This window comes from Haliotis asinina, chromosome 2 (genome assembly GCF_037392515.1).
Source record: "Haliotis asinina isolate JCU_RB_2024 chromosome 2, JCU_Hal_asi_v2, whole genome shotgun sequence".
Taxonomy (NCBI): Eukaryota; Metazoa; Mollusca; class Gastropoda; order Lepetellida; family Haliotidae; genus Haliotis; species Haliotis asinina.
This window is the reverse complement of record NC_090281.1, coordinates 75,454,721-75,478,383: the sequence shown is the minus strand read 5'-3', so window position 1 is coordinate 75,478,383 and position 23,663 is coordinate 75,454,721. Positions and strand designations below refer to the sequence as shown.

The following is a 23,663-nucleotide window of genomic DNA, read 5'->3' as shown; positions in this document are numbered from 1 at the left end:
CCATTTTGAACTCTGACGACAGGCCAAATGAGTCAGTTTGCTGATAACACGACCCTTGTAGGTTCTGTTCGTCTGACGTTCGTCTGACTGCACATTTCGAATCTTTTAGAAAATGCAATTCGGAATACATTGCACAATGTTTGAGTTTCAAGTATACTATTTTAGTTGATTGATTCATATGTGTGTTTTGTGCAAACATTTTTGTCAGAACATTTGACAAGACTTGATGAGTTACGCTGAAAGTTATTGCGTAACACAGGTTTAGTTAATAGTCATATACGAACTACGCAGTTTACTGTCGGGAGGAAGTGTAAGCAAGCCTACGTGCTATTAATCTTTATCGATAAGATGAGCCCCCACCTACCATACCATGCAAAACATTTATATCCGATATTACTCAGTGACGATTTCTAATGAACGACAAGTTGAAGTCACGTCCTTCTATCCTTATAACATTTTGCACATGTAACTGTTTCAGCATAGAACATTGTTCAAGGGTGATAGGCCGTAGGGTAGCCTAATGGTTAAACGCTGTCACACCGAAGGCCCGGGTTCGATCCCCCATATGTGTACAATGTGTGAAGCCCTTTTTTGGTGTCCCCCGCCGATATTGCTGGAATATTGCTATACGCGGCGAATATTGCCATAAACCTCACTCACTCAAAGATGATACACTCATTTAATTGTGTATGCTTGTCGGTTGTTTGTTTGATCTGGAGATCCGTAACATTTCAGCTATATAACGTGGACCAAACAATCCAGAGATAGCGTGAGTGAGTATAGTTTCATGCCGCTTTTAACAATACTATGAATATCCAGTACTGATTATAGCAGATTGTCGCCGCCTCCGTTGACACGATTCAAGAATATAAATAAGATCCATCTACAATGTCCATGAAAGTGTGTAAACTGTGCTGTACTGGTTGGACCACATTCAACCAGTCAGTCAAACCATGTTCGTTTTTTCTTGCATTGCTTATCAAAGTGGCCTTGTAAAACCCATTTCAGTCAAACGGGGGAAGATGTCTTTGTCGCTTATATCTTCAGTCTTATCCTCGAGAGGCTGTCTACTAACATGTCTTGTAAGCAAGGCCAAGGGGAACAAATACATGTACGTTTATGAAGGAGGGACTAAGCGTATGATTAACGAGGTTATTGTTTCACATTTGTTAATGTAAGTTTGGCTCTATAAGACATGATGTTTGTCTCAGTTGAATGCAGTTGGAATAAGAGAGAAACTACTTTCTCCTTAGTGGTATGCAATGGTAATGGGAAGTAATTACTTCGGGTGAATTAGGGGTATATCAAGTGGTGTGTGACAGTAGGTCTCCTCTCTCGTTAATCACCGCGGCAGTGTTAGTATTACAATTTCTATGAATGTTTGAGTGTTGCAAAATGCTAAATATTAACATGATTTCTGTTTTCAGATTGCACATCTGACGTGTCGAGTGATGCTCGTGTGTGTGGATCTTCCCTTGTCAGGTAGAGCTATCTTTTGTATGGTCGAGTTGGCTAGTGAGCGTAATCACATGTTCAAGTTTCGTAATTCAGAAACTTAGGCTGACGAGTCTTTATAATACGTTTATTGTGTAAATAATTTTGCTTATTTGGTTGCCGAGCCGTGATCATACGGAATATAACTGTTGTAGTACAGCTTATCATACAGTTGTTTTACCTGTATATGAGGGACTACAGGTGTATTATCTGTGTTTTAGGATGGCGATTCTTGATAATAGCTTGGCTGAAGGGATGGGACTCATGTTTGATATTCCTTGATATGGAGTCAGTTCTGTGAATCTTGCCTCTAATACACACGACCCTTACGATATGACGTCACGAAATCCGTACAGATGAACCAATTGACATTTTAAGCACTCAACAAGTCGAACACAAGAACATAAGTCGAGATATCTCCTTGTCTGACAAACATTTATGACCCGGACATATAAAGCCCAATATCTAGCAGGTATTGCAATTGTCGTTATCAGAAGACGGGTAAGGTCTTCACACCTATTCTTGATATCACATTATTTATTGGTCTCATGATGTCACTTGCGGTGCATGTATCATCTGTTCATTTGTCATTTTTCACTGCTTCGATTATTATGTCGTTAATTTCTCGGGATTTGTTTTAGCTATTATCAGGTACGTTTTTAGATCCCTTGCTACTTTCTCGAAACTAGAAATTTCGATTATTTTCTCCTCAAAAACATTCTCGTTATATCAATTATTTCCTCGAAATTTGTTTAGATCACTCGTTGCTTCAATAATTTAGATTGCTTCTCCCTGCTTATTTTCTTGTCATTTCCAGCTTCTTTTGAAAACTCGAATTATAAAGATTTTCAAAAAAAACTTCTTTCAATCGGAAAATTAAACAAAATTTCAAGGGAATATTTGAAGTAACGTGACCAAAGACAAAGCGATGGGAAATGTCGCTGAAAAAAATAGTTTGTTCCATAAACGGGACAACATTTTCCATCAATGCAAACTCTCAAACAGCTTGAAGTTGAAATGCGTTCGGCGGTGTTGGGTAGAAGGTAGACGCTGTCTAAACATGCAGTAGGTAAATATTTGCCTATAGTATTAATGTCCTTATCATCCATACTCTTGAGGTGACTCAATACAATGCCCGGGGAAGGACAATAACATCTGTGTCTAACACAAGCACATTATTTGATATCGGCTCGTATTTCTAGAGGGTAGAACGTCTCCGTGCGACGTGATATATCAAACATGAATTTATAAAGTTTACAGTCAATCAATTCTTATTGAGCTTAAACGTAATTCGGAGAAATGTCTTATGTAATCCTTTCGATTCTATATATGTTACGTTAATAGCTTCTAATATGCTATTTACTCAGAGACTATAAATTATTGCATGCTGTAACAATATTGTGCACAACGTTTAAGAAAACCACAGAACAACAACAAAAAAGTCAGAGAGGTTTTTCACTAGTTTAAACGGCCATGCTTTCAGTGTTCTTTAAAATATGTAGATATTTTCCAATGAGCAATGTGCTGGTATTTCCGTTTGAAACTCTAATAATGCTACTTAAAAACGATTAAGGAGCAGTAAGATACGGTTAACTTGTCTGGACGGTAGAAGGGCGGTGGAGTAGTGTAGTGGTTAAATTCCCGGGTTCGACTCCCCACATGTGTACAATGTGTGAAGCACCTTTGTGGTGTCCATTGCTATACTGCTGCAATAAAACCTTTGCTTAAATCGGCGTAAAACCATAATCATCATACTCACTTACTCACAATTTGTTCGTTCGTTTGTTTGAGCTTTTTGTTCGCTTTTTGTCCTTTGCCTGTTCTTTCATTTGTTCGTTTCTTCAACAGACACTCCAGCAATTCATATTTCGAACCGTCTGATGATTGATTTGCTTGAGGGCCTATTCTGTTGGTTTTGATTTTGTTTGTTGTTTAACGCCACATCAGCTACATAGTCATGGTATGTAAATAATCGAGTCTGGACCAGACAATCCTGTGATCAACAACATGGGCACTGTTCTACTCCACAGGGATACGATGACGTGTCAACCAAGTCATACGACCCGGTTGAACGCCTCTTACGGCGAACATTAGTACTGAAGAACAGTTCAAACGGCAGTGTCAGTGGTCAAGGACCTGTTCTACCCCAGCATCCCCATAATGAGGATAAATTTAGGAAACAGACACACCAATAGCTCTCGCAAACCTAGGCTATAATCAGAGAGAAATCGAGGTTTGAGTGAGGAGAGTGAGTTTAGTTTTACGCAGCAATCGAGATTTGAACCTAGTTCCGCCACTAACACGACCCTACTCAGCAGGTCTCGAAATGAAACAAAAACAGAAAAAGATGCTAAAAAATACATTTATTGTGAAAAGTTCTCCACTAAAACAACCAAACCCTGTGTTTAGATATTATTAGATCCTACAAAATAAGGTAGCATAAATGACGTAATCAAAAGATTACATGCAAGGAAAACAATACAGTGTGAATCTACACGATGATTACGACTTCCTCAGTTCTTGCAACAGAGTATTTAATATCTGTTAACATATTGTATGTGTTATGCACTTGTCAATTAGATATTTCTCAAAACCAAACATTCCAAGTATGCTCTATGATCAATATGAATCCGTTCATTCGTTCAAAGTAATTAATATCCTTTACGTATTACGATTTGTGTCACGTACATGTCAATCAGATAGCTCTCAGATCCATAAAATTAACAGCATGATGAATATGGATCCCTCCATTCGTTCAACAAAACATTTAATACACGTGTCAAATATTACATTCTGTGCATACTGTACACCCACCCCACAGCACACCCCCACCCCCACCCACCGCCCTCCTCCCACCCCCAGCTATTATAGAGCACGCTGTGTCATGATTATATGCAATGAACATGTACTTGACACCCTGCTTCCTTCAGTCAAGGGGATTCCCTACTTTCACTCCTCAACGATGTGTCAGTACTTCGGGGGATGGGCTGCAGGGGTAACCGGGTAGGGTGGCGTTGTTTGGGGCCCCGGGTAGGGGGGAGGAGCAAATTGTTGCATCGGTTGGTTACCGTAGGCGCCCTGATCTGCAAATAGTCAAATTTATACAGGTTTCATATGAGAATTTTGTTTGAGAATATATTTTATGAATTACGATAATGCCATTGTTTCCTTTATCTTACATAAGATCAGGTAGGGGAATTAACCTTAATTTCTGAAATATATGAATCAACCTTAATTTCTGAAATATATGAATCAACCTTGATTTGAATTCCTTTATCTGACAGATCTAAGTTTGAAGTTCCCAAATCATTTTACTTTAAAGTTGGTATTATGCGGGAGCACTGGATGCCGTCCAAGAGAGCAATTCATTGTTCAAGACACTCCAGAAATCTATTGTCGTCGGGTCGAATCCCAGTTTGTCTTGTTAAGGTTTCGAGGTTCCAACAGCATACCTGGCTTCTTGGTTTCCCCAAGGCGGATAAAGTCAGAGACGCTTATCACTTGGTGCTTTTCCCCTGTATTGTTCTGACATTCCGTGATATAACTCAATCGGTGACTCACTCAATTAATCAAACCCTCGGTCTTTCACTCACTCAACCGCTCGGTCATTAACTAACTCACTCACTCAGGTGGTCGGTCGTTCACTCACTCACTCACTTTGAACAGTAGTGAGTGAGTGAGTTTAGTTTTACACCGCACTCAGCAACTTTCCAGCTATATGGACCAAACAATCAAGTGATCAACAACATGAGCATCGATCTGCAGAATCCAGACCCCGTTAGTCGCCTCTTACGACAAGCAAAGTCTTATTTTATGGCAAGCATTGGTTGCTGAAGGCATATTCTACCCCGGACCTTCACGGGTCCTGTGGAAAGTAAATTAGTTACATCACGACGGGAACAGCTATATGGGAGTGCAAAGTGATGCGAAGGTTAGCGACGTTATACGACATACACGTAGATAACCCAGTGAACATAAGTCTGGTGCCTATAAACCAAAGATTATAGCATAGTAAATCTGGGATTCGAACCCAAGGTTTTCTGATGTCAAACTCTCTAAACAACAAGCCTCTATCGAATGTTTAACAAAGGAGCATAGATTCGTGGAAAGTACCCATACTTGCGGAGTTTGTAACCACTGCAACGGAAGCGGCCTGAGTGTTTTGCATCACAGTGGCCTGTCTTAGGACATTTTGCCTGTGAGCATGTCGACAGCATGCTCCTATGCAGCTCAGGACAACTGCCAGGCATGCGCAGATGATACCAATGCCGGCTCTGAAATGAAAATAAAATGAGTGAGTGAGTGAGTGCGTTTTGCGACGCTTCTGGCAATATTCAGCAATATCACATCGGCGTGGGGGACACCAGAAAAGGGCCTTTACACATTGTGTCCATGCAGGACATCGAATCCGGGTCTTTGGGGTGAAGAATGAACGCTTTAACCACTGAGCTACTACACTGCTGATAATAAAAACGATGATGCTGGTGATTGTACCAGTGTGAGGAATCGAACACAGCACCTTCAGCGTGCCCCAGAACTGTATGACCAGCATTGTATCCCAGAAGAGCATGGCCAGCATTGAATCAAAGGATTGCATGCCAACTTTGTGTCATAGCATTATACCTCAGCATTGCATCCCAGAATTGTATCCCAGCATACAAGATAAAAAGTCAATCGAAATGGGGATCGGCAGGCGGCAGGAACATAGCGAGACGTTTTGGCTTGAGACTGTATATGTAAGACTATACAGCCTAAACACAGTTGTATTTATATCGGTTTCTAGGTGAGCCCTACTACGTTTTCTACCGACCCTTATACATTCTTCGAACAGACCTTCAGTCATAAGACGACCTCTCAGCTTTACATATGAGGACACTTAGAAGTGATACAACTGTCAAACATTTACCACTTTGTCTAAACCCACGAGAACGGGTTTCTACTGATTGTTTTATCAGCTGTCTGGAAGTTGGTCAATCAATAATGAAGCATTCGACTTTATGAATAAAAACTTGTTCCTTGGAAGGAAAAGAAACCTGTCAACGATCTGCCTAAGTACGAGGGGATGTCAAAAAGTTTTGAGCCTTGAGCACTTTTCATACCCTGGTGTCACAGCCTATGGTACGACATTGAACCTTGGGGTGTAGCTGATGTGATATATAAGTTTTGGTATCCTACTCTCACAAGTTATTGAACAGCTCACATTGACAGAAAGAGACCCCCCAAACGGCAGTGAAAATGAAGAAAATTGAGTATAGAGCAGTAAGTAAGTTTTTTTTAGTTCCTGAAGGAAACTCGGCGAAGAACATTGAAGAAAGGCTTTCAGCAGTTTATAGGAAGCATTCCCCTTCATCTGCTACCATCAAACGATGGGTCAATGAATTTAAGCATGGCAACGAGAGTCTTGAAGATGACCACCAACAAGCACTAGTCAGGAAAACATTGTCAGAGTGCATAGACGTGTGCTGGAAAATCGTCAAATCACACTCCTTGAGTTAGAGGAGACCACAGGCATTTCACTCGGATCCATCGAGACAATTCTTCATGAACATCTCGTCTTGTCTAAGGTGTAAGCATGATGGATGTCAAGAATGCTTACAGATGAAATGAAGCAAACAAGGGTCGCCATAAGCAACTCCATGCTAACCAGATACAACAAGAATCCAGAAGATTTTCACTTTAGGCTAGTAACCTGTGATGAAACCTGGATCCACCACTATGATCCTGAGAGCAAACAAGAATCCATGGAACGGAAACATGTCACTTCTACCAGGACCAAAAAGTTCAAAACCTCCAGATCAGTGCAGAAGGTAATGGCGACAGTCTTCTGGGATGGCAAAGGCGCCATCCACATAGATTACTTACCAAAAAGAAGAACAATGAATGGGGAATATTACGCTAACTTGTTGAGGCAAGTGCGACAGTCAATCAAGGAGAAGCGCCGGGGCAAGATCAGACGTGGTATTCTTCTACATCAAGACAATGCTCCAGTACACACCTCTCGCGTTTGCAGCCGCTGCTATCCAGGAATGCGGGTACGAAATCTTGCCGCATCCCCCCTACTCTCCAGACCTGGCACCAAGTGATTACCATCTGTTCCCAAATCTCAAGAAACACTTGCGTGGTCGTAGATTTCAAGATGATAATGAGCTTATTACTGCTACTGAGGCTTGGTTTGAGGACCAAAATGGCGCCTTCTACGGCATCAGCGACTGGCAGAAAAGATGGAACAAGTGTCTTTACTCACAAGGGGACTATGTTGAAACATAAATGTGGTTCATACCAATACTTTGTGTTTTTCTATGCAAGGCACAAAACTTACTGACATACCCTCGAACCTTGATCTACCTAACATTTCCTGAACTGTTTTCTACTTTTCAAAGTTGACAGACGATAACCTATTTTGAACAAAAACATCTATTTCCTTTATCATATGATCAGCTGAGTAAACAATGATCGGGATTCTGTTGGAACTAATAATTGTTGTTTTGGTGTGAAGCTCAGTATACAGCAATATTTCATTCGGTCAACCAATAGTTGGTTTGGCACAGCCGACTTCGTTGTTGGGCAGAGTTCCATCCTTTTCACTTGGATGTCAACAACAATACGATGATCATTGTTACCGTAACAATGCTAGACGTCTAAAATACCGACACTGACAGATCGTAATACAACTGAGGTGCCCTTTCAAAAGGTCGTCAAACACATGAGGGCACACACGCACACATAACGTTTCTCATTACTTACCCGTTACTCAAACAACAGTAAATATATAATGCGTCCTCACAACATCCGAAAATACAGGTGAGTGACTCGAACTCCCCATAGCAAGTTTCAGATAGTGCACCTGAGGAACATAAACAAAGAATACTGACATCATTACGTGTTGCAATCCCCTTCGTTTGTACGCCATATTGGATTTCTCACTAAATCAAAGTGTACCTGACAACAAGCACAATCAGAATTATGACGTCTAGTTTTGCTGTCTTCGTCGTTAATATGCCATATTGGATCTCTCACTGAATCAAAGTGTACCTGCCAACAGATAAAATCACAAAAATTTCGTCTTTAGGTAACCTCCCTCGTTAGTGTGCTATATGGGATCATAGTGAATCAAAGTGTACTTGACTACAGGTGCAATGAGACTTTCTCTCAGCAAATAATCAAATTTGCAACCAACCCATAATGATACTTTGACATAACGGTAATTAGTAAGTGAGAGTTTGTGTCATAACGTTGATTATGATATTAGTTGTCCAACAGGTAGATTGTGAATCACACTCAAATCCAGTAAACCACATTCATGAAAGTATATAATTCTGCACTTTGAACATTTCATTTACCGTTTATACCCGAAATGAGCAGATAAATAGCGTTTTGCCATACCTGTAATACAGCTAAGTAAAATCCATGAGGACAACAGAGTATTCGCGGCCATTTTGAACTCTGACGACAGGCCAAATGAGTCAGTTTGCTGATAACACGACCCTTGTAGGTTCTGTTCGTCTGACGTATCTGCGTTTCCATGGAGGGAAAGATATCGCAAGGAAATTTGTGACTGCACATTTCGAATCTTGGAGAAAACACAATTCGGAATACATTGCACAATGTTGGAGTTTCAAGTATACTATTTTAGTTGATTGGTTCATATGTGTGTTTTGTGCAAACATTTTTTGCAAGACAATTTGACAAGACTTGGGCACGAGCTAAACCTATATTTATCACAGTAAAGTTATTGGGGACAGTTATGCTGAAAGTTATTGCGTAACACAGGTTTAGTTAATCGTCATAAACTAACTACGCAGTTTACTGTCGGGAGCAAGCCTACGTGCTGTTAATCTTCGATAAGATAAGCCCCACCTACCATACCATGCAAAACATTTATATCCGATATTACTCAGTGACGATTTCTAATGAACGAGAAGTTGAAGTCACGTCCTTCCATCCTTATAACATTTTGCACATGTAACTGTTTCATCATTGTTCAAGGGTGATAGGCCGTAGGGTAGCCTAATGGTTAAACGCTCGCTTGTCACACCGAAGGCCCGGGTGCGATTCCCCATATGTGTACAATGTGTGAAGCCCATTTTTGGTGTCCCCCGCCGATATTGCTGGAATATTGCTATACGCGGCGAATATTGCCATAAACCTCGCTCACTCAAAGATGATACACTCATTTAATTTTGTGTGCTTGTTTGTTGTTTGTTTGATCTGGAGCACCGTAACATTTCAGCTATATAACGTGGACCAAACAATCCAGTACTGAATATAGCAGATTGTCGCCGCCTCCGTTGACACGATTCAAGAACATAAATAAGATCCATCTACAATGTCCATGAAAGTGTGTAAACTGTGCAGTACTGGTTGGACCATGTTCGTTTTTTCTTGCACTGCTTATCAAAGTGACCATGTAAAACCCATTTCAGTCAAACGGGGGAAGATGTCTTTGTCGCTTATATCTTCAGTCTTATCCTCGAGAAGCTGCGTGGTAACCGAAGCATCCCAGTTTCCTCTTTCAGCGCGTACGATATATTCCCGTGTTGTTTCCAAGGGAAGACATGACATTACTTTGCATGCGTTTGTTGTACAAAGGGCAGTGAAGCAGGATTTGTTTCCCTTTGCGCATCTATTAGCTGTTTGGGTCTTTGCTGAGATGTACATGGACGTTCTAGGGTATGCAATAAATAAAATGGCGTCGGTACAATGTCGACGCATGTTTGATGTTGTCTGCATGATGTGTTGACATTTACGGATGAGCACAGTCACTACTTACATGTCTTGTAAGCAAGGCTAAGGGGAACAAATACATGTACGTTTATGCAGGAGGGACTAAGCGTATGATTAACGAGGTTATTGTTTCACATTTGTTAATGTAAGTTTGGCTCTATAAGACATAATGTTTGTCTCGGTTGAATGTATTGTAAATAAAAGAGAAACTACTTTCTCCTTAGTGGTATGCAATGGTAATGGGAGGTAATTACTCCGGGTGAATTAGGGGTATATCAAGTGGTGTGTGACAGTAGGTCTCCTCTCTCGTTAATCACAACGGCAGTGTTAGTATTACAATTTCTATAAATGTTTGAGTGCTACAAAATGCTAAATATTAACATGATTTCTGTTTTCAGATTGTACATCTGACGTGTCGAGTGATGCTCGTGTGTGTGCATCTTCCCTTGTTGGGTCGACCTGTATTTGTAATCACATGTTCAAGTTTCGTAATTCAGAAACTTAGGCTAACGGGTCTTTATAATACGTTATCTGTGTTTTATGATGGCGAATCTTGATAATAGATGAGAGACTAGAGACTGTATTATCTGTGTTTAAGATGGCGAGTCTTGATAATAGATGAGAGACTAGAGACTGTATTATCTGTGTTTTAGGATGGCGAGTCTTGATAATAGATGAGAGACTAGAGACTGTATTATCTGATTTAGGATGGCGAGTCTTGATAATACATGATAAACTCGTGACAGTATTATCTGTGTTTTATGATGGCGAGTCTTGATAATAGATGAAAGACTACAGACTGTATTATCTGTGTTTTAGGATGGCGAGTCTTGATAATAGATGAGAGACTAGAGATTGTATTATCTGTGTTTTAGCATGGCGAGTCTTGATAATACATGATAAACTCGTGACAGTATTATCTTTGTTTTAGGATGGCGAGTCTTGATAATAGATGAGAGACTAGAATAATACGAGTTCATATTGAACATGTCCTGTTTGGACGAGGATTATTGTCAGCTGGTTCGTGTGGGGTAACCAGCTTATAGCTTAAATAGAATGTAGAATTCCGTAAGTCAATGATCAGTCAGGGAGATGTTTCAATATTTATTGTGAGGTCAAGTGTGTAATACATAAATAGATATACATAAAATATATTTAAACAATAATCGAATATACACATTTTGATGAAGAATTAGCGTCTCAAATGGTCGAGCGTAAATCTGTAACAATTATAACATTTCCTTTTTCAACATAACATCAAATACTAATCATAATGGGAAAGCATATTCATACAAATCCTTTTAACACATATCTCAATTGTGCCTCAGCTGTCGTTATGTAAGCATATATAAATGATATTTGCTATTTAACCAAATATTCACTTTAGTTCACTATTAACACAATGATGATGCAAAGTACATCTAATGTGTCCATACATACATGCAACACAGGCACAACTAATCCATGACAGCACATCTAGTTCACTTACATGTTCAAATAACGACTGAGATATTATGCATGACGATGGTCATGCAAAGACAATATTACATAGTCAGTAACGACTTTGACATTATGCATGACGATGTTCATGCAAAGACACTATTACATGATATTGCCACTTTCTATTCATAAATAAAACATTTTAGTCATGGCATTAAATAATATAATATCAGAGTTGCACAAGAAAGCTTACCTAAAATAGAATGTAGAATTCCGTAAGTCAATGATCAGTCAGGGAGATGTTTCAACATTTATTGTGAGGTCAAGTGTGTAGACAAGAAATCACTGACCTCTTTTTATAGCCGAAACACCACTGATCAATGATGGAATTCTTTTGTGATTGGCCAAACAGGTACAATCGGTGTTTTAATTACAATTTTGATTGGTTGACCAAGATCGGATATTTTTACTGTTGGTTACTGACCGAACAAGCCGAAATGAATTTTTGGAAGGGTAGTCACGTGACCGTGACAGGATTATTACACTGACTTAATTACGGTTTGTTTTACAACTTCCTACTGATGACAACAGTAGTTGGGGCTAATTAGCTTGGGGTTAATTAGACTGGATTTATTGCAGTTGTGATCTGGATGTCTATACCACGTGTCATTAAGACATTTACTGGTGCAATAAACAATAGCTTGAGTTTTAAGAGTGACATGTTCAATGGTATATGGTCTGTGTTAATTATTCTTGCCAGGTGCGTTACATCAGTTTGAACCATGACATGAAGGCTAATTAATGTGACATTTCAAAATTGCAGCTCTTCAAAATGAATGTGAACTCACAGGAAAGATATAAGTGGCAAACATATACAAAATACATACATACAATAAATATACAAATATGAAGAATACAAAGATAAATTGTGCACTGTCACATTATCTTTCCCGTTCTACGATGTATCGTACACATCACATTTTGCATTTATGGCACGTAAACTCTCCAGAAAGGGGCCGTTGACTTCGTTGGGAGAACACGGTACCGGTGCAGAGTAATTTTCTCTTGAATGTAGTTTTTTTATCTCTTGTTTACGTGTCGGGCAACGGTTCCACACCTGATGATGTATAATGCTAAAGGAGATTGAAATGTTGGAGCACAAAAAAGTTCGAACAATGATCCAGATTTTGGGGGGTTGGGGGTTGGCGAAACTCAAAGTACTCTAGAGATCCAAAGGCTCCTGTAATACCCGATACGCACGAAACAGAGAGTTAAAGGTTAACTTACACACGGTGAGGATCTCGAAAGTCGACACTGTACATATTACGCTGAGGTCAATATAACCTACTGCCATAGTGACACGATCGGCGCTATAAGATAATAAGCATTTCTTAAACAGAGGGGATTTTGGACGTGGTCCAAACTTGGTCCTCCACAGATGAAATCAACACTCAGGCCTGATCCAAAACACCTACTCTGTATACTACTGTGTATTGGTATCTCATGTTATCATTGCATGGTGTGTAAGGAGAAAATGTCTTCAGTGCATTGAGGTCTGTATGTCTTCACTGTCCCAGACTAAATTGTATCTGTTCACTTACCGCCATGTGCTGCACATAAATACACCTGTCCAGTAACTGCTATTTGTGCATATTTTGCAGGATAAAGTGTCCACCTGTATAAAAGGTATAAGTTTATTCTGTGATAAATTATTATCTGAAAATATTTTCCAAAATTGGAAACATTATTTCATTGCATTGATGTTGATTGGAACATGATTTCTCAAAGAACTTAAGAGCTTTGAAACTGTTAGCTTTTCAACATAAATCTCTGCACAGAATTGTTAAAATTGTTGACACTATAATGTGTTCTTTTTTATTCTTGTGAGATTTTATGCCATGCATATTGGGAATGTGATGAAACCAAAGCGTTCTGGAAGAAACTTGAATTACAGAACGCATTCAGGAACTTCATTTGACAAAAATATTTGATTTGATTTGGCATTTTAGGCAAGAGCCATTACTGAATCATATAAACTTCTCTGCAAAGAGGTGTATATACATTTGCTTATAAAAAACAGCAATTGATAATTACTTAAGGACATTTCACCACTGAAAAATTCATGTCCGGAAGAAATAATTATTTTGTAAGCTTTTCAGCCATATGGTTTCCTTTATCCTAATATTTAATCCTGAATAACTATTTAACTAAAACATATCACTGCTGACATTGATGTTTAATTTATTATATCTCTATTTAACCCACAAACCCACGTGTATACATTTTTTTCTGTATGTTTTTATTCAACGTATTGGAAACAAAAACTATATTTTAAACAGGTGTTCATGTGCATAGAAACAATGGCGATAGTGGTAGCCTAGTGATTAAAGCGTTCACTAGTCACGCCTTGTTTCGACTCCGTACATGGTACAATGTGAGAGGCCCACTGATGGAGTCCCCGCCGTCAAACTACACTTACTAACTCACTCACTCATTATCGTCATGCACTGGCACGCAAGGAGGACAATCATATCGTTAGGTCGTTTGCTAATGTAATAGCAACACTGTCGTAGTTATGCCATGGAATAAGTACTTTACTATCAACCCAGGGGAATAATACGTTGATGGCACCAAATGATGTTTTTTTCTGTTTGGTCGCCCTTCTCAAATGTTCTAATTCTTAATTGTAAACCAAAAGTTACTGTGTTCTGTAATCTGATTGGTTGAAAAACATGATTAAATGGTATTAGATTCCCGGAAACTGAAAGACTATTCACCGCGTATTGACACGAAAACAATTGTTTTGTTGTGTCATCAACAGTGGTGACGTCATTCAATTCATATTGTGACGTAAAGTTAGAATGACGTCACAAATGAGCAACTCCAGATGCTACCATGAGAACCAGCTGAAACGGCCAACTGATGACACTTCACTGCTGTGTCCGTATTCGATGTAAACGAGTGCAGACAGTAAAACCCCTTTGGTTTACTTTTGTGTTTACAATGTCGATAAACATCATGTGTTGGCCAATTTCCGGGTGTTATTGAGTATTTGAAGCGCGGGAATATTTCATTTGAAACCTCCGGCTGACGCCGTCGGTTCCAAATGCATTCCCGTGCTTCAAATACTCAATAACACCCGGAAATTGGCCAACACATGATGTTTATCTCCTAAATACACACGAAGCTGCACCGTACATCAGTGACTGAGTTTAGTTTTATGCCGCTTTTGTCAGTATTCCAGCCAGATCACGACGAGAGGCTCCAGAAATGGGTTTCAACCCGAGTCTCCACAATGTGATATTTGTTCAACGTGTATTTTTAGATTCAGATGTAATCCCATATTTATCATATGTGATGTACTCCCATATTGATCATTTGTGACTGCTGGAAAATGTACACGATTCTCAGATTGTCTGTACATGGGGGTATCGGCTGCTTGAAACGCATATAAAAAAATTATATTACTGACAAAGACCGGATGCAAGCCTCTTCTTCCGATCCAGTCAACACATGGAAACTAGTGTATGAGTGAGTATGGTTTTACGACAAGGTTCATGACACGGAAATCAGAATAATTTACACCATTGTCAGTCTGTCACATCTTTATATGAGTTTGTTTTGGGTTTACGGACACTATTTTATTCAAACTTCCATTTAAGTCTCCAGTTTCATACAAACAAGGGACGGCAAAAAAAGTACAATACTTTGTGGATGGCAAGTTTTCTTATCATTCATCAACTTCTAATCTGCCATCCATACAGATCAAAGAACAGCAGCCTCAATACACACAGATGTTCCAAAATCAAGATATGTTTTGTTCATTTTTCTCACAAACGCAAACGACATCGAGATAATTAGAAAACTTGTTTCAGTGTTACAGGACAAATTTTTGTGGTTAGCAACTTCTTGAGTTTATTTTAACGACGTTTCGGGGCTTATCCTAGCCCTCTCATCAGGTTGTGCTGAACTGAACAGTAAGGCTAACTGTTAACTCTGTCCATGACCTCACAATGCTTATGACGTCACAATACTATGACAACATGAAACCAGTAGCTAACAGTAATGCTATGACAACATAATAGAATTATTAGTGAATGATTACAAGTAACATGATTCATAGAATGAATACATCTTATTTTGTATATATAGTAGTGTTGTTGGATTAAATTAGAAATGACAGATCATTATTAAACCAATTGTAAGTTTGGACATGTACAAAGATTTTTTGATAAATGTATTGCATGTATAGCATGTAAGTAATACTATTAACAGTACATAGAAGTTATTGTTCATCCATGAGTGCCCTTTTCGGTCTCTTTACTACGGTGTTTTGCTGATGCACCAGGCACTAGGGAGGTAAATCCTTAGATCTCTGTTGATCTCCTGTACTAATCTTCTAATGACGTTTTCGTTTCAGCCAATCATTGACGTTGGGCGCCAATTTGCAAGGTTTGAGAGTGTTGACAGAGTGATTTTGATTTTTAACAATGTGTTCTGAGAGTGCAGATTTAAAGTCATATTTTTCATCTGAAGTTTTCTGTTCTTTTCATCTAACGTTGAAAGGCCGACAAGTTTCTTCAATGTAGCTGCTTCCACAATTACAAGAAATTTTGTATATACATCCTCTGGAATTGGACTCATTCTAGTTGCTGCCACCTCTCCCATTTGCTCTCAGGATTGTTTTTAAAGTTTTATCAGAAAAAATGTCACATCCAAACTTATAATGTTTGTTATTCAGTATGTTTAATAACTTTTTTATCCACGTTTCAAGCATTATTCCACTTCATGGGATCCTCGGAATGAAACTGTTTCAGTTGATACTGATTTACACTAATTGGTGTCATGCCGGAACAGGGTTTGGCGCAAGTTAGCCAACTAGGGAAAGGTCTTGTCCACTTGACCGTTTGACGGATATTAACATATTAGCCATCCAGTATTGTGGATTATATTGAATGATTCTACTCAACATATGTTTCAGTGACAAAATGCTATCCACCCAATCTTTGGCATCGTTCACTTAATGATTCTAGGCAATATAATGTTTAAAGACAGACACAAAATACTAGCCCAATATGTGGCATAGTTCACTGAATGATTCTAGGCAAATTAATGTCTAAAGACAACGCAAAATGTTAACTCAATATCAGGCATCGTTCACTGATTTATTCTAGGCAACATTTTGTTTAAAGACAGCCACTAAATACTATTTTCGTAATATGTGGATCGGTCATGTCCATTTTAATGTTTTTGGCCTCCTTTTGATCGTATCTGTAAATTCTTCCTCACAGTTACCTGAAAATGGTATTCCAATGTATGCACTGTTTGTCAAAATAATTCGAGTCATCTCTTAATCCCGCATATTGTAATTGCTTGCTACTGTCCGGAATATTAGGGACAGTGTAGGAAATCTTAGACGAGCAACTAGTCTCTGAAATGGACATATTCTACAGAATGAAAGAGATTTTGAGACTTTCTTCCTTTCTAGACAAATAGTTTCTGCGTAAATCAAAGCCCTGGCGTTTTCACTTTTAACCACTTTTAGAAATGAGCTATTCTAAACTTGCAACGGCTTTTTTGGATATATTTGCTCCATATATATATATATCATACTCAATATGACAGTAAGGAAATATTACCCTTTAGTACCTTTCATACCTTTGAAAATGTAATCAATAAGATGATATTAATATTCAAATGGTTTCAAATATTTTAACTCAAATTTGTAATATTTGAGTGCTTTCATTGTATTTTTATACGTCTGTGCCACATAGGCCATCATATCCGAACGGTGTGTCTCTACTGAAGTATAAATTGTTTAGTATAAGTTTAGTATCTGAAAACAATCTAAGTAATTACTCGTTACATTCCAATACAGAGACTAACAAACCCTAGAAAGAGGTCACCTCAGGAAGCACATGAGACTGACCAATAAGAACACATCTTACCCAGTCGCGACCAAGGAGTGTACCTACCAAGTGCCTGGGACTTATTGATAAATTAATCTCATCTATCTGTGTGCATTCTACCTATGTAATTCATGTATAGCCAATCTACCCGTGTACATCCTTACCTACTTGTGTTTGTACATCATCAACCCTAATGTAAACATGCTCATCAACCCTCATGTAATCATGTCCCCTATCATGTATTATGTAAACATCATCCAATCATGCGTAATGTATCACCATTGACTTGCATCATTGTTATCATAACTGTCTGCTTCCTATCAGTGCTTGTTTATACTGGCTTCCAGCTTTCGTTAATTCATTCCACTTGTTACTTTGTTATTGTTTTGCCTGTACATATAAATATAGCTCTGTACCCCATTCTCAATCACCTGATGAAGGCGTAAGCATTAACTCCGAAACGTTGTGTTCTCATATAAAGAAGTTGATATCCATAAAAAATCTTCATTCTTATTATTGAAAGTGTTTTGGTCCTTTATCCTGCTTGAACCGTCCCATCTCTGCTTCAGCGAAAATTCTAGAATGTCATGTGTTTGTAACATTGTCGTTTGCTGGCTTCCAATGGCTGAGTGGGGTAGATTGTTGTCCTCGTGAGCTACGACTAGATCTCTCATTCTCACTGTGAATCCTGGATTAGACTCAACCCCAATGGCGGCTGAAATTTGTGAGTGAGTGAGAGTAGTTTTACGCCGCACTCACCAATATTACAGCAATGTTGCGGCGGTATGTAAATAATCAAGCCTGGACCAGGCAATCCAGTGATCAACAGCACGTACGAGCATCGATCTGTGAATTGGGAACCGATGCCATGTGTCAAAGTCAGCGAGTCTGACCACCCGATCCCGTTAGTCGCTTCTTACGAGAAGGACTAGAATTTGTAATTTACTAAGAAAATGTAATCCCCGATATAAATACTGTCACAATGACCATTTCAGCATAAGCATTATGATTTACTTAAATCTTGCATTATTGACGGTGTTCTGGTCCTCCAGTCTACCTGCAGGCAAGAAAGCAAGCTGTTTCAGACGAAATTTTATAACATTGTCGTTTGTTGACTTCCAATGGCTGAATTGGCTAGATTTTTTGCCTTCTTGTGCTGCTATTAGGTCCTACATTCTGTTATTTTGGAAAACAGATGATTTATGGAAGATCAACCTGCTCTGACAAACGGAAATTGTGGACATCTCAAAACGTGATGTCTGGTACGGACTTGAAATTATATCAATCTTATTTCACGACATACAAATACATGTAGTATGCGCAAAGAATACATACAAGGTTAAACCTTTGAGCCAGAGGAATCATCGTACGATCTCTTCACACAGGGGCAGTCTGAGACGTCATTGATGACGACCTGATACCTCAACTTCGACATCAGATTTGTTTTAAAATTTTGAAATTAAAATCAATCTGTAAGTACCATTCTCTATGAAACAAGAAATTGGAATTTAGTGCAACCATAGTTGTTTGTTTTGCCTCTTTTCATTTTCACACAAGAAAATTCGGATCGGCTGAAAAGTAGTTACATTGCCTGATTTTGTTAATGTGACTCATACTTCGGTTTCTGGGTTTTGGTGATTCAGTTTTCAAGTTCCATTTTCCAGCAGTTTAGTAAGCTGGAGACAAGCATTCACTCTGAAATACACATTCTACTGAATAAAGTATGAACAGGATAACACTTATATATTTATTTATTTATTTGTTTGTTTCTTTCTTTCTTTCAGGCTTAAAGAAATACCCTCAGTATTGTTGCATTTGTAATGATGAGATATTAAGTCGAGAAAAACTATGCCAGACAATAACATCACTAGTGATCCCACGAACCTCAGTCTGGAGGGCGCTGCCTTTTAATTTTTGTTCCCTGCCCTTTGACTTGACGAAAGTTAAAGACGAATACTTAAGCAGAAAAAAAATTAAGAAAACTCAGTGTTTTGTGCAGTTTGATATTGTAATGAAATACTGTTTCAAATTACAGGACGTAGTAGTAAATGAACTTGAGAATTAAAATTGCAAGACTGTGTTTGACTTGCGTGTTCTTTGGTATTATATTTCACTAATCCTCGCCAACATGCGCTTTTAAATTATAAAGATCATTATTCTCTAAGAAGTTACCCTGCCTTTTCTCAGTCCGAGGGGGAACGGTAATCACAATAAGCAAAGATCTGGCCTCGAATTTCGCCATCCCGGTGTTAGCTGAAAGGAGAGAGGATTCTGTACGGGGTCAGTAGACGGTATACAAAGCAAAGGATATGGCGGTAAGGCTGGTGGCCCGGTGATCCAGTGCAACGTGTGTTGGTCCACTAAGGCGACCTTTACACCCATGAACTGAAGGATGGATTTTGCCATGAGCCGGCGGGAGGGAATCGAGACGCTTCAATTGGTCCGCACGAACTTCTGAAAAGTGATAATGTAATAGTACATTTGAAAACTTATGTCTTGATCTAGTAAAAAAATTGTCATAGCAATAAATATTTCAGGATATGAATTCAAACTAGGCATATTCATACTTCTAAAATGCAGAGTAAATCCCATCAACTTTGATCGGAAGGTATAGGTTGAATTTCTCGTAACTAATCTTTTCAACATTACGAATTTGTTTTACAATAAATCTGTTCATGCATAAACAACACCTTTGCACAGTCTGGATTATTTTGTCAAATCTAGTTTAGAACAGTTGACTGAATAGAGTGGATACATTTACACTAGTGAGTCTAACATTTTGCTGGTCAGGACCCGTGACGGTCCAGGGGTTGAATAGGTCTTCAGCATCCCACACTTGGCGTAGAAGGCGACTAACGGGATCGGGTGGTCAGGCTCGCTGACTTGGTTGACACATGTCATGAGTTCCCAGTTGTGCAGATCGATGCTCATGCTGTTGATCACTGGATTGTCTGGTCCAGGTTTGATTATTTACAGACCGCCGCCATGTAGCTGGGATATTGGTGAGTGCGGTGTGAAACTAAACTCACTCAGTTGCTGGTCAGAATATAATTATGAAACCTACCTAGCAGAATGGTTTTCCGTCGGACTAGCGGGGCAAGAATCTGTGCGGACCCGGTGTTTCCTAGGCAGCACACATGTGACATACAGACCTGCACATGCAAGCCCGATGGTGGCAAACCCCGTGATACAACCGATCATTACTGAGGTAGCACTGATGTGTCTGTGGGAGATAAAATGCACCCATGATAATACTGATCAAGTTTATCAATGTTACAATATTCAAGGCCTCAGTAAAGCTTTCAAACAGTTATGTTGTAACGTGTGGAGGGCATTTCGAAATGTGACGTATCTGTGACAAAATATGTCAAATACAATGCCATGTTTTGACCACACGGTCCCGAATTGTTGCAGGTGAACACTTGACTAGATTGCATGAGTGAGTGACTTTCTTTTCACGCCGCTGTTAGCAATGTTCCAGCATTATCTATCTCGACTTGGGGCAGCAGTAATGGGCTTCACACATTGTAACCCTGTGTGGAATCGAACCCGGGTCTTCGATCGGCGTCACGAGCAAACTATTTAACTACTATGCTATCCTACCGCCACTTATACAGTGGAGTAGACTGATCTTGACAAACCCACAAGAACTTGCACATTTTACTTTTTGAAGCCCACAGGTGTGAGTTGTGATTGTAAAGTATCATGTGTTAAGCCTGTCGCTAAGTAACAGATTCTACGTCAACATGGCAAGAGAACACGCTTCTACCTCGTCATCTTGTCGCTGCAACACATTTTATTCCTCCCGAAGCCGCAACAGCTGTCGCAAACGCGAGAGATGACGTTCTCTCCACTGTGCGAAATACATCTCTCCAGGCTGTCTACAACAGTCACGACACGGAAATAATTACCAGAACACATATGTACAAAGGTCACCGTCACTTAGCCTGGTTCCCTGGCTCAACGCTTTGAAACCGGGAAGGTACCGATCTCAAACAGAATACAGTAGACTATGTTAATGAAGAGGGAGGGGATAGGTTTAGTATTCAGCAATATTCCAGCAATATCACGTTGGGGGGACACCAGAAATGGGCTTCACACATCATACCAATGTGTGGTATCGAACCCTGGCCGTCGGCGTGACAACGAACGCCTGAATGACGAGGTTAGCCCATATCCCATGTACGCGTCAGGACGTTCAGACATGTAAAGACATATAATCCAAATAATGACATGATTATGACCATCACTATTCTTAGTTAATATATATACTCACACGAATTACAAACACAAGTTTTGGGGGGTTTGTTTGGGGTTTGTTTTTTATCCGAACACGAAAAAAAGCCCTAAACTGATATGAGTTTTTTGCCTATAGTGAAGCCTGATGGTGTTATCAATAATTATTACTTTTGCTGTGTTTTGGAAGGCCCGAGTAAAACACATCAACAGAAGGAATCTCCAAGACGCCCAATACCAATGTACATATGGGTGTCATCTACACACTTCTCGTGAAATCGAGCATGCGCGAATTGTCACAACCATTAGTAGGTACAAGACTGTACAAAACGTGGGTGTATCACGCCTATTTCAACAACGCCACGTTGAACTCAAATAGACGGAAACCAAACTATTGGACGTTTAAAAGCTGGATTGTCTGTTCAAAATGTTGCACGGCATTTCGACGCAACGCAGACAACAGATGACCTTCCTCGGAGGTGTCGTCTGTGGGTCACCACCACTCGACAAGATCGACAGATTACCAGTCAACACCAGTGAGATCCCCTTTACCTTTCGAAAACTTACTGTCATCAGTCTTGGTTGCCAATGAAATGTCTCCTGATTGTTTTTGTCTATCTGACCCTGTGTGCCTGTTTGTATTTCGTGTTTTTAATACTGAAAATTATATGATATATTCTTTATACTTGACTCATGTTACTTTTGCGTGTATGTAGACAGACACACAGAAGATTTGCTGAATATGATTGCTGCTGGTCTACTAAGGGAAATAACTCTGCTGAGTTGCTGTTGCGGCGTTTGCGGCGTGATCTCTGACCTCCTTTGACCTGGTCGAGCTGTGTATGTATGTGCGTGTGCACAGAGGCCTGTAATGCTACACGAAACTGCCAGCCATGTATTTCTGGGATTTGTATGTGTGTGTGAGGGAGAGAGAGAGGAGAGAGATAAAGCCTGTGTGTGTGTCAGAGTATATGTATCAGTATTATCTTCATGAATATGTGTTTGTATGTGTGTATGTCCGATTGTATCTATCCTCTTTGAATGTATCTATGTGTCTCTTTGTGTAAATCAGTGTCTCTGTGTTTGCCCGCGTGTCTGTAAATATATTGTGTGTGACAATGCGTCTGCTCATGATGTCTGTCACTGGATCGTCAGGTTGAAAGATGATCATTTAGAAAAACAATTGTGAGAACGCGGAAAATAAGCAAACAAACAAACGAGACATGCATATGACTTACTAGCGCAAATGAACCACATAATTTCTCAAATAATACGGATATCACTATTTACTCAATGTATCCAAATGTCATGTTATTTCAAACATAGGTCCGTCTGTCTCACTTGAACAGTGAGCATCTACATTTTGATCATTCAAAGGCATGTTTCTTCACACACGTAAAATACAACGTATATCGGGACACCACAGATAGCAGTTCTTACCCACAATGGGCAGCAAAACCAAGATGACCACAGCAGAGGTTCGCCCCATACAGAACAACAACATAGTCAGAGAGATTCTTGCCTGTGGAGAACGCAACGTTGAATATTTGTCATATTGATTATGGGTATGATATCTTTGATTATCAGGTGGTGACTACAGCAATCTGTCAAACATGCCTGAGCAAGCATCACAAGGATCTTTGTCGTACTATTGGTAACATCGTCCGTGGCACACAATACACTGCATTACTTTTGTTGGCTGACAAAGGTTTGCTTCTGCAGTAATTTATTATAAACAACCGCTGTCAACAATGTATTAATATGCTTTGGCAGATGTGGTTGCTCTTGTGACGCATTGGCAGACGGGAAATCAAGCGTGTTGTATTCTCTTACGATGTATGAATAAATTACTGTAAATTA

General features: G+C 39.4%; 2 protein-coding genes across 2 annotated transcripts; both read right to left on the bottom strand.

Annotated features, from left to right (window-relative positions):
- Positions 1–4,461: 4,461 nt before the first annotated feature.
- LOC137272022 (uncharacterized) lies at positions 4,462–8,929 on the bottom strand. The gene is made up of 4 exons (XM_067804395.1): positions 8,878–8,929; positions 8,239–8,338; positions 5,614–5,768; positions 4,462–4,577 (listed from the first exon to the last, which is right to left on the bottom strand). Exons 1-4 carry the CDS (start codon positions 8,927–8,929, stop codon positions 4,462–4,464), a joined length of 423 nt encoding a protein of 140 aa, XP_067660496.1.
- A 10,371-nt stretch (positions 8,930–19,300) lies between these two features.
- Positions 19,301–23,375, bottom strand: LOC137272873 (uncharacterized). The gene is made up of 4 exons (XM_067805287.1): positions 23,244–23,375; positions 21,337–21,448; positions 20,632–20,790; positions 19,301–20,021 (listed from the first exon to the last, which is right to left on the bottom strand). The coding sequence occupies exons 1-4, from the start codon at positions 23,305–23,307 to the stop codon at positions 19,940–19,942; spliced, it is 417 nt and encodes a 138-aa protein (XP_067661388.1). The 5' UTR covers positions 23,308–23,375; the 3' UTR covers positions 19,301–19,939.
- Positions 23,376–23,663: the final 288 nt, after the last annotated feature.

What these genes read in the sequence shown, in the direction of transcription:
- LOC137272873 (XM_067805287.1), bottom strand. Translation starts at nt 23,307, where the DNA reads ATGTTGTTGTTCTGTATGGGGCGAACCTCTGCTGTGGTCATCTTGGTT. An exon ending in TGCAGCGACAAGATGACGAG is followed by an intron (nt 20,791 to 21,336) that starts GTAGAAGCGTGT and finishes TATCTCCCACAG; the next exon opens with ACACATCAGTGCTACCTCAG. An exon ending in ACGGAAAACCATTCTGCTAG is followed by an intron (nt 20,022 to 20,631) that starts GTAGGTTTCATA and finishes ATCACTTTTCAG; the next exon opens with AAGTTCGTGCGGACCAATTG.
- LOC137272022 (XM_067804395.1), bottom strand. Translation starts at nt 8,929, where the DNA reads ATGGCCGCGAATACTCTGTTGTCCTCATGGATTTTACTTAGCTGTATT. An exon ending in TACTGTTGTTTGAGTAACGG is followed by an intron (nt 5,769 to 8,238) that starts GTAAGTAATGAG and finishes TTTTCATTTCAG; the next exon opens with AGCCGGCATTGGTATCATCT. An exon ending in AGTGGTTACAAACTCCGCAA is followed by an intron (nt 4,578 to 5,613) that starts GTATGGGTACTT and finishes GACTATTTGCAG; the next exon opens with ATCAGGGCGCCTACGGTAAC.